Genomic DNA, 12,327 nt, shown 5'->3' with positions numbered 1-12,327 from the left:
AACGCGGAGCATAAATGAGCCTTAACCTCTTAACTCCCGCCTGAACCAAGAGGATATTTTTCCTCACGTCATCAGATTTTTTTCCATCATTTTTTTGTTGGGTATTCAACTCTTTTTTGTCAAATTTTAGTCATTTTTTGTGTGAAATATTTATCACATTTTTGTAATTTTTTTGTCATTTTTCGTCATATTTTTGTCATTTTTTTGGTGAAATTTTTATCACATTTTTGTCTTTTTTTTTAATCAATTTTTTTGTCAAATTTTTGTCATTTTTTTTTATCACATTTTTGTCATTTTTTTGTCAAATTTTTGTTGTTTTTTTGTTATTTTTTCTCAATTTTATGTTATTTTTTTAACACATTTTTCGTCATTTGTTATTTTTTCGTCATATTTTTGTCATTTTTTTGGTGAAATTTTAATGACATTTTTGTCATTTTTTGTCAAATTTTTGTCATTTTTAGTCATATTTTTGTGAATTTTTTATCACATTTTTGAGATTTTTTGTGTAATTTTTTGTCAAATTATTGTTGTTTTTTTGTCATTTTCTGTCGATTTTTTGTCATTTTTTTAACACATTTTTGTAATTTTTCGTCATATTTTTGTGAAATTTTTATCACATTTTTGTCATTTTTTTGGCATTTTTTCATCACATTTTTGTCATTTTTTTTGTTATTTTTTTGTCATTTTTTTATTATTTTTTCGTCACATTTTGTCAATTTCTTGTGACATATTTGTGACATTTTTGCCACTTTTTCATCAATGTTTTCTCACTTTTTTCTCACATTTCCATCATTGTTTTCGACTCAGTTCTGTCTCTATTTTCACAGCTTTTTTCCAGAATCTTGTGGATTGGGGTAAAGCCAAACTGGAGAAAATGTGCTCGGTTCAGGCGGGAGTTAAGGGGTTAAACTGAACCCCTCTCTGCAGACAGGGGGCGCTCACGTGTGAACACCAGCAGAAGTGCGTCATGTGACTCAGGGCGCGGTCGCGGAGCTTCCTCTGGAACAGATCGTGCAGCTCCGCGGACAGGAAGTGCCGGATCTGCAACACAGGAAGAAACATCTATATATTAGACATATAATAGACATATTAGTTTCCGAGATTTGCTCAGAGGGATTTTGGATCTGGTTTAGTTTCGGTGAGGATGTGTCTTTGCTGACCTGAGTGTCCAGCAGACTGAAGTAGTCCAGGTCCAGGTCCGGGTTGTCCCTGAAGTCCGGTTTCCCGCACAGAGGACACACGAACTGCTCCACGCTCTTCTCTTTGATGGCGCTGGAGAACCAGGACGTGAAGCAGGCGTCGCACAGGGCGCAGCAGCAGTGGGTCATCAGCACCATCTGAGGGGCAGAGGGGGAGGAGTTAGGGTGTAGGGGGGAGGAGCTAGGGTGTAGGGAGGAGGAGTTAGGGTGTAGGATGTAGGGAGTACCTTGCTGAAGCTCACGTGCTCCTGACACACAGGGCACAGGTGATGGAGGAATCTTTGGGCCGAGGGCAGGTCCTCGTTTAGAAGCACCGCCTCCAGGAGCTCGCCTGTGCTGTGGCCCCGCCCCTCTGCGCTGTGGCCCCGCCCCTGCAGCAGCTGGAGGAACATGTGGAGTTTGTGTGGAGGCAGCTCCGCCATCTGCCGCTGACGAGACAAATACTTATACTCACATACTGTACTTATACATATATATATACTCACATACTGTACTTATACACACATATATACTCACACACTGTACTTATACACACATATATACTCACATACTGTACTTATACATATATATATACTCACATACTGTACTTATACACACATATATACTCACATACTGTACTTATACACACATATATACTCACATACTGTACTTATACATATATATACTCACATACTGTACTTATACACACATATATACTCACATACTATACTTATACACACATATATACTCACATACTGTACTTATACACACATATATACTCACATACTGTACTTATACACACATATATACTCACATACTGTACTTATACACACATGTATACTCACATACTGTACTTATACACGCATATATACTCACATACTGTACTCATACACACATATATACTCACATACTGTCCTTATACACACATATATACTCACATACTGTACTCATACACACATATATACTCACATACTGTCCTTATACACACATATATACTCACATACTGTACTTATACACACATATATACTCACATACTGTACTTATACACACATATATACTCACATACTGTACTTATACACACATATATACTCACATACTGTACTTATACACACATATATACTCACACACTGTACTTATACACACATATATACTCACACACTGTACTTATACACACATATATACTCACACACTGTACTTATACACACATATATACTCACACACTGTACTTATACACACATATATACTCACACACTGTACTTATACACACATATATACTCACACACTGTACTTATACACACATATATACTCACATACTGTACTTATACACACATGTATACTCACATACTGTACTTATACACACATATATACTCACACACTGTACTTATACACACATATATACTCACATACTGTACTTATACACACATATATACTCACATACTGTACTTATACTCACATATATACTCACATACTGTACTTATACACATATATATACTCACATACTGTACTTATACTCACATATATACTCACATACTGTACTTATACTCACATATATACTCACATACTGTACTTATACACACATATATACTCACACACTGTACTTATACACACATATATACTCACACACTGTACTTATACACACATGTATACTCACATACTGTACTTATACACACATATACTCACATACTGTACTTATACACACATATATACTCACATACTGTACTTATACACATATATATACTCACATACTGTACTTATACTCACATATATACTCACATACTGTACTTATAACACATATATACTCACATACTGTACTTATACACACATATATACTCACATACTGTACTTATACACAAATATATACTCACATACTGTACTTATACACACATATATACTCACACACTGTACTTATACACACATATATACTCACATACTGTACTTATACACACATATATACTCACATACTGTACTTATACTCACATATATACTCACATACTGTACTTATACACATATATATACTCACACACTGTACTTATACACACATATATACTCACACACTGTACTTATACACACATGTATACTCACATACTGTACTTATACACACATATACTCACATACTGTACTTATACACACATATATACTCACATACTGTACTTATACACATATATATACTCACATACTGTACTTATACTCACATATATACTCACATACTGTACTTATAACACATATATACTCACATACTGTACTTATACACACATATATACTCACATACTGTACTTATACACAAATATATACTCACATACTGTACTTATACACACATATATACTCACATACTGTACTTATACACACATATATACTCACATACTGTACTTATACACATATATATACTCACATACTGTACTTATACACACATATATACTCACATACTGTACTTATACACAAATATATACTCACATACTGTACTTATACACACATATATACTCACATACTGTACTTATACACACATATATACTCACATACTGTACTTATACACATATATATACTCACATACTGTACTTATACACACATATATACTCACATACTGTACTTATACACACATGTATACTCACATACTGTACTTATAACACATATATACTCACATACTGTACTTATACACACATATATACTCACATACTGTACTTATACACACATATATACTCACACACTGTACTTATACACACATGTATACTCACATACTGTACTTATACACACATGTATACTCACATACTGTACTTATACACACGTCTATACTCACATACTGTACTTATACACACGTCTATACTCACATACTGGACTTATACACACATATATACTCACATACTGTACTTATACACACATATATACTCACATACTGTACTTATAACACATGTATACTCACATACTGTACTTATACACACATATATACTCACATACTGTACTTATAACACATGTATACTCACATACTGTACTTATACACACATGTATACTCACATACTGTACTTATACACATATATACTCACATACTGTACTTATACACACATATATACTCACATACTGTACTTATACACACATATATACTCACATACTGTACTTATACACACATGTATACTCACATACTGTACTTATACACACATATATACTCACACACTGTACTTATACACACATGTATACTCACATACTGTACTTATACACACATGTATACTCACATACTGTACTTATACACACATATATACTCACACACTGTACTTATACACACATATACTCACATACTGTACTTATACACACATATATACTCACATACTGTACTTATACACACATGTATACTCACATACTGTACTTATACACACATGTATACTCACATACTGTACTTATACACACATGTATACTCACATACTGTACTTATACACACATATATACTCACACACTGTACTTATACACACATATACTCACATACTGTACTTATACACACATATATACTCACACACTGTACTTATACACACATGTATACTCACATACTGTACTTATACACACATATATACTCACATACTGTACTTATACACACATGTATACTCACATACTGTACTTATACACACATATATACTCACATACTGTACTTATACACACATATATACTCACATACTGTACTTATACACACATATATACTCACATACTGTACTTATACACACATATATACTCACATACTGTACTTATACACACATATATACTCACATACTGTACTTATACACACATGTATACTCACATACTGTACTTATACACACATGTATACTCACATACTGTACTTATACACACATATATACTCACACACTGTACTTATACACACATATACTCACATACTGTACTTATACACACATATATACTCACACACTGTACTTATACACACATGTATACTCACATACTGTACTTATACACACATATATACTCACATACTGTACTTATACACACATGTATACTCACATACTGTACTTATACACACATATATACTCACATACTGTACTTATACACACATATATACTCACATACTGTACTTATACACACATATATACTCACATACTGTACTTATACACACATATATACTCACATACTGTACTTATACACACATATATACTCACATACTGTACTTATACACACATATATACCCACATACTGTACTTATACACACATATATACTCACATACTGTACTTATACACACATATATACTCACATACTGTACTTATACACACATATATACTCACATACTGTACTTATACACACATATATACCCACATACTGTACTTATACACACATATATACTCACATACTGTACTTATACACACACATATACTCACATACTGTACTTATACACACATATACTCACACACTGTACTTATACACACATATATACTCACATACTGTACTTATACACACATATATACTCACATACTGTACTTATACACACATATATACTCACACACTGTACTTATACACACATATATACTCACATACTGTACTTATACACACATATATACCCACATACTGTACTTATACACACATATATACTCACATACTGTACTTATACACACATATATACTCACATACTGTACTTATACACACATATATACTCACATACTGTACTTATACACACATATATACTCACATACTGTACTTATACACACATATATACTCACATACTGTACTTATACACACATATATACTCACATACTGTACTTATACACACATATATACTCACATACTGTACTTATACACACATATATACTCACACATACAATTAGCCCCGCCTCAGGGGTGTATGTCACCTGACCTGTCACCCCAGAGCGCCCCCTACAGGCCGCGTTACCTTCAGCTGCTCCTCACAGTCGGGCCTGAGGGCGGGTTTTCGGTTGTGGCCGGGCTGTGATTGGCTGTCGGTCTGATCCCTGCGCTCTGATTGGCCGCTGGAGCTCAGTCGGAGGGCGGTCATGGCGCGGAGGACGTCAGCGGCGTCTGAGTTTAGACGATGTCAGGGTCAGCGGTGCCAACGAGCAAACGCTAAAACACAAACATGAACACTAGGGGCAGGAACGTCTCACCTGCGGGGGCGGGGCTGGGGGCGGGGCTGGGGGCGGGGCTCGGTGCTTGATTGACAGGCTGAGGGCGGTGGTTCGGGCTGAAGTCGATGTCCTTCAGATCCTCACAGTACGACCTCTTCACGCTGCGCGCTGTGGGGCTGAACACAAACGCTCTGAGCTCTCAGTCGTCCAGGAGCACACAGGGTTAGCGCATGTGCAGACAAGGGACTAAACTTTAGGGCCGTTTTCATCTAATTCTTTAACATCTGCCCTCCGCTCAAAAATCATTTTTTGTCACTTTTTTTGCTGGATTTTTGCCATTTTTTGCTGAATTTTTGTCACTTTTTTGCTGGATTTTTGTCACTTTTTTGCTGGATTTTTGTCGCTTTTTTGCTGGATTTTGTTTCTTTTTTGCTGGATTTTTGTCACTTTTTTGCTGGATTTTTGTTACTTTTATACTGGATTTTTGTTTCTTTTTTGCAGGATTTTTGTCACTTTTTTGCTGGATTTTTGTCACTTTTTTGCTGGATTTTTGTCACTTTTTTGCTGGATTTTTGTTTCTTTTTTGCTGGATTTTTGTCACTTTTTTGCAGGATATTTGTCACTTTTTTGCTGGATTTTTGTTTCTTTTTTGCTGGATTTTTGTCCCTTTTTTTGCTGGATTTTTGTCACTTTTTTGCTGGATTTTTGTCATTTTTTTGCTGGATTTTTGTCCTTTTTTTGCTGGATTTTTGTCACTTTTTTGCTGGATTTTTGTAATTTTTTTGCTGGATTTTTGACACTTTTTTGCTGGATTTTTGTCCCTTTTTTTGCTGGATTTTTGTCACTTTTTTGCTGGATTTTTGACACTTTTTTGCTGGATTTTTGTCCCTTTTTTGCTGGATTTTTGACACTTTTTTGCTGGATTTTTGTCCCTTTTTTTGCTGGATTTTTGTCACTTTTTTGCTGGATTTTTGTCACTTTTTTTGCTGGATTTTTGTCACTTTTTTGCTGGATTTTTGTTGCTTTTTTGCTGAATTTTTGTCACTTTTTTGCTGGATTTTTGTCACTTTTTTGCTGGATTTTTGTCACTTTTTTGCTGGATTTTTGTCACTTTTTTGCTGGATTTTTGTCGCTATTTTGCTGGATTTTTGTCACTTTTTTGCTGGATTTTTACAATTTTTTGCTGGATTTTTGTCACTTTTTGGCTGTATTTTTGTCACTTTTTTGCTGTATTTTTGTCACTTTTTTGCTGGATTTTTGTCACTTTTTGGCTGGATTTTTGTCACTTTTTAGCTGGATTTTTGTCACTTTTTGGCTGGATTTTTGTCACTTTTTAGCTGGATTTTTGTCACTTTTTGGCTGGATTTTTGTCACTTTTTAGCTGGATTTTTGTCACTTTTTGGCTGTATTTTTGTCACTTTTTTGCTGGATTTTTGTCACTTTTTGGCTGGATTTTTGTCACTTTTTAGCTGTATTTTTGTCACTTTTTGGCTGGATTTTTGTCACTTTTTGGCTGGATTTTTGTCACTTTTTGGCTGGATTTTTGTCACTTTTTGGCTGGATTTTTGTCACTTTTTAGCTGTATTTTTGTCACTTTTTGGCTGTATTTTTGTCACTTTTTTGCTGGATTTTTGTCACTTTTTGGCTGGATTTTTGTCACTTTTTTGCTGGATTTTTGTCACTTTTAGGCTGTATTTTTGTCACTTTTTTGCTGGATTTTTGTCACTTTTTGGCTGGATTTTTGTCACTTTTTTGATGGATTTTTGTTGCTTTTTTGCTGGATTTTTGTCACTTTTTTGCTGGATTTTTGGCGCTTTTTTGCTGAATTTTTGTCACTTTTTTGCTGGATTTTTGTCACTTTTTTGCTGGATTTTTGTCACTTTTTTGCTGGATTTTTGTCACTTTTTTGCTGGATTTTTGTCGCTATTTTGCTGGATTTTTGTCACTTTTTTGCTGGATTTTTACAATTTTTTGCTGGATTTTTGTCACTTTTTGGCTGTATTTTTGTCACTTTTTTGCTGTATTTTTGTCACTTTTTTGCTGGATTTTTGTCACTTTTTGGCTGGATTTTTGTCACTTTTTAGCTGGATTTTTGTCACTTTTTGGCTGGATTTTTGTCACTTTTTAGCTGGATTTTTGTCACTTTTTGGCTGGATTTTTGTCACTTTTTAGCTGGATTTTTGTCACTTTTTGGCTGTATTTTTGTCACTTTTTTGCTGGATTTTTGTCACTTTTTGGCTGGATTTTTGTCACTTTTTAGCTGTATTTTTGTCACTTTTTGGCTGGATTTTTGTCACTTTTTGGCTGGATTTTTGTCACTTTTTGGCTGGATTTTTGTCACTTTTTGGCTGGATTTTTGTCACTTTTTAGCTGTATTTTTGTCACTTTTTGGCTGTATTTTTGTCACTTTTTTGCTGGATTTTTGTCACTTTTTGGCTGGATTTTTGTCACTTTTTTGCTGGATTTTTGTCACTTTTAGGCTGTATTTTTGTCACTTTTTTGCTGGATTTTTGTCACTTTTTGGCTGGATTTTTGTCACTTTTTTGATGGATTTTTGTCGCTTTTTTGCTGGATTTTTGTCGAGTCGCTCCACAAGACTCCACACTTTACAGGCAAACAGCGAGAGAACAATTGGAAGGTTTTACACACAAGGATTTTTACAGATCTGACGGATTTATTGAAAAACAAAAAGTTTATTTCACTAAAAACTAGTTTATTCCAAAAGTAAACCTGATCCAAAATCCCTCTGAGCTAATCTGCTCTGAACATACTTTAAACTTCATAAAGTAAAACGCCAGAAAATAAAACTTGCTGCACATTTTCCTCGACAGCTGAAGTTCGCTGCAGTACCTGCCTCCGCCTGCGGGGGGCGCTGTCTGCTGCGGGGGGAGGGGCCTGGAGTAAAGGGGCGTGTCCTTCTCAAAGGCCTGCTTCATCTCCGACACCAGCAGGACCAGGCTGGACCGGTCCGGGGCCCAGGCGTGGAGGCGGGACAGGAGGATGGTGCCGTGGGCGTCGACGTAGCGACAGTGGGGGTTTATCGCCATGGAAACGGAGGGGCAGACGCAGCAGCGAGGACGAGCCGCCGGGTGGGTCTGATGGAGCCACAGGCACACGGGGAAGTTATAGCCCCCGCCTACAAACACACATTCACACAGAAGAGTCAGAGCAACACAAAACACTGAGATCTGTTCTTACCTGAGCTGTGACGAGTTCTTTAGGACCTGTCTGATCTTCAGTCACGTAAACACAGCGCAGACGGCGTTAGCATTTAGCCTCTCCCTCTCTCCTCTATAGCTCCAAAACAGGTCAAGATAGAAGCGTTTTCCCTATTTAAATATGGTTACGTGAAGTGTTCCACTACAAAGTATAATTACACACAATTAAACATTTTGTGTGTAAATTTTCTAAGCGGATAAAAGGGGGAACTATATTGTAAGGAGTAATAATACCAGGAGTAGTTTGAAATCCACGCAGTAATCTTCACTTTACTGTGCGGATGCCAAACTACAAAAAATGACAAAAAATTTACAAAAAATGACAAAAAAATAAAATAACAAAATTTACAAAAAATGACAAAAAAATAAAATAAAAAAATGACAAAAAAATGACAAATAAATCAAATTAAAAAATGACAAAAAAAAGATAAAAAATGACAAAAAATGTACAAAAAATGACAAAAAAAATAATAATAATAATAATAATAATTAAAAAAAAGACAAAAAATAAAAAAATAAAAATTACAAAAAAATGACAAAAAACACTACTTTGATTTCAAACTACTCCTGGTATTATTACGCCTTACAATATAGTCCCCCCTTTTATCCGCTTAGAAAATCCACATTGTTTAATTGTGTGTAATTATACTTTGTAGTGGAACACTTCACGTAACCATATTTAAATAGGGAAAACGCTTCTATCTTGACCTGTTTTGGAGCTATAGAGGAGAGAGGGAGAGGCTAAATGCTAACGCCGTCTGCGCTGTGTTTACGTGACTGAAGATCAGACAGGTCCTAAAGAACTCGTCACAGCTCAGGTAAGAACATATCTCAGTGTGGAAAAACGCTGGCCTGTTCCTTTAAAGAGACACTGTTAGTCTGACCTTGGTAGGACACTGTTAGTCTGACCTTGGTAGGACACTGTTAGTCTGACCTTAATAAGACACTGTTAGTCTGACCTCGGTAGGACACTGTTAGTCTGACCTTGGTAGGACACTGTTAGTCTGACCTCAGTAGGACACTGTTAGTCTGACCTTGGTAGGACACTGTTAGTCTGACCTTGGTAGGACACTGTTAGTCTGACCTCAGTAGGACACTGTTAGTCTGACCTCAGTAGGACACTGTTAGTCTGACCTCAGTAGGACACTGTTAGTCTGACCTTAATAAGACACTGTTAGTCTGACCTTGGTAGGACACTGTTAGTCTGACCTCAGTAGGACACTGTTAGTCTGACCTCAGTAGGACACTGTTAGTCTGACCTCAGTAGGACACTGTTAGTCTGACCTTGGTAGGACACTGTTAGTCTGACCTCAGTAGGACACTGTTAGTCTGACCTTAATAAGACACTGTTAGTCTGACCTCAGTAGGACACTGTTAGTCTGACCTCAGTAGGACACTGTTAGTCTGACCTTAATAAGACACTGTTAGTCTGACCTCAGTAGGACACTGTTAGTCTGACCTTGGTAGGACACTGTTAGTCTGACCTCAGTAGGACACTGTTAGTCTGACCTTGGTAGGACACTGTTAGTCTGACCTTGGTAGGACACTGTTAGTCTGACCTCAGTAGGACACTGTTAGTCTGACCTCAGTAGGACACTGTTAGTCTGACCTCGGTAGGACACTGTTAGTCTGACCTCAGTAGGACACTGTTAGTCTGACCTCAGTAGGACACTGTTAGTCTGACCTTGGTAGGACACTGTTAGTCTGACCTCAGTAGGACACTGTTAGTCTGACCTCAGTAGGACACTGTTAGTCTGACCTCAGTAGGACACTGTTAGTCTGACCTTGGTAGGACACTGTTAGTCTGACCTCAGTAGGACACTGTTAGTCTGACCTCAGTAAGACACTGTTAGTCTGACCTTGGTAGGACACTGTTAGTCTGACCTTGGTAGGACACTGTTAGTCTGACCTCAGTAGGACACTGTTAGTCTGACCTCAGTAGGACACTGTTAGTCTGACCTTGGTAGGACACTGTTAGTCTGACCTTGGTAGGACACTGTTAGTCTGACCTCAGTAGGACACTGTTAGTCTGACCTTGGTAGGACACTGTTAGTCTGACCTCGGTAGGACACTGTTAGTCTGACCTTGGTAGGACACTGTTAGTCTGACCTCAGTAGGACACTGTTAGTCTGACCTTGGTAGGACACTGTTAGTCTGACCTCAGTAGGACACTGTTAGTCTGACCTTGGTAGGACACTGTTAGTCTGACCTTGGTAGGACACTGTTAGTCTGACCTCAGTAGGACACTGTTAGTCTGACCTCAGTAGGACACTGTTAGTCTGACCTCGGTAGGACACTGTTAGTCTGACCTCAGTAAGACACTGTTAGTCTGACCTCAGTAGGACACTGTTAGTCTGACCTCAGTAAGACACTGTTAGTCTGACCTCAGTAGGACACTGTTAGTCTGACCTTGGTAGGACACTGTTAGTCTGACCTCAGTAGGACACTGTTAGTCTGACCTCAGTAGGACACTGTTAGTCTGACCTTGGTAGGACACTGTTAGTCTGACCTCAGTAGGACACTGTTAGTCTGACCTCAGTAGGACACTGTTAGTCTGACCTTGGTAGGACACTGTTAGTCTGACCTTGGTAGGACACTGTCAGTCTGACCTCAGTAGGACACTGTTAGTCTGACCTCGGTAGGACACTGTTAGTCTGACCTCGGTAGGACACTGTTAGTCTGACCTCAGTAGGACACTGTTAGTCTGACCTCAGTAGGACACTGTTAGTCTGACCTCGGTAGGACACTGTTAGTCTGACCTTGGTAGGACACTGTCAGTCTGACCTCAGTAGGACACTGTTAGTCTGACCTCGGTAGGACACTGTTAGTCTGACCTCGGTAGGACACTGTTAGTCTGACCTCAGTAG

The 12,327-nt window shown here is 37.3% G+C and overlaps 1 protein-coding gene across 2 annotated transcripts in view; it reads right to left on the bottom strand.

Moving 5' to 3' along the window:
- The window catches only part of LOC306966888 (E3 ubiquitin-protein ligase RNF31), a 30,006-nt gene that overhangs the window by 8,030 nt on the left and 9,649 nt on the right, over window positions 1–12,327 (bottom strand). For both annotated transcript variants that reach the window (XM_079561715.1, XM_079561716.1), the window contains 6 exons: window positions 9,093–9,378; window positions 6,282–6,418; window positions 6,050–6,195; window positions 1,427–1,627; window positions 1,161–1,337; window positions 943–1,041 (listed from right to left, as the gene is read on the bottom strand). In XM_079561715.1, coding sequence (XP_079417841.1) covers window positions 943–1,041; window positions 1,161–1,337; window positions 1,427–1,627; window positions 6,050–6,195; window positions 6,282–6,418; window positions 9,093–9,378 — 1,046 coding nt within the window. The remainder of the gene's footprint in view (window positions 1–942; window positions 1,042–1,160; window positions 1,338–1,426; window positions 1,628–6,049; window positions 6,196–6,281; window positions 6,419–9,092; window positions 9,379–12,327) is intronic.

This window comes from Gobius niger (assembly GCF_951799975.1).
Source record: "Gobius niger genome assembly, chromosome: 8".
Taxonomy (NCBI): domain Eukaryota; kingdom Metazoa; phylum Chordata; class Actinopteri; order Gobiiformes; family Gobiidae; genus Gobius; species Gobius niger.
Note: the sequence above shows the minus strand (reverse complement) of the source record. Positions and strands in the feature narration are given on the sequence as shown.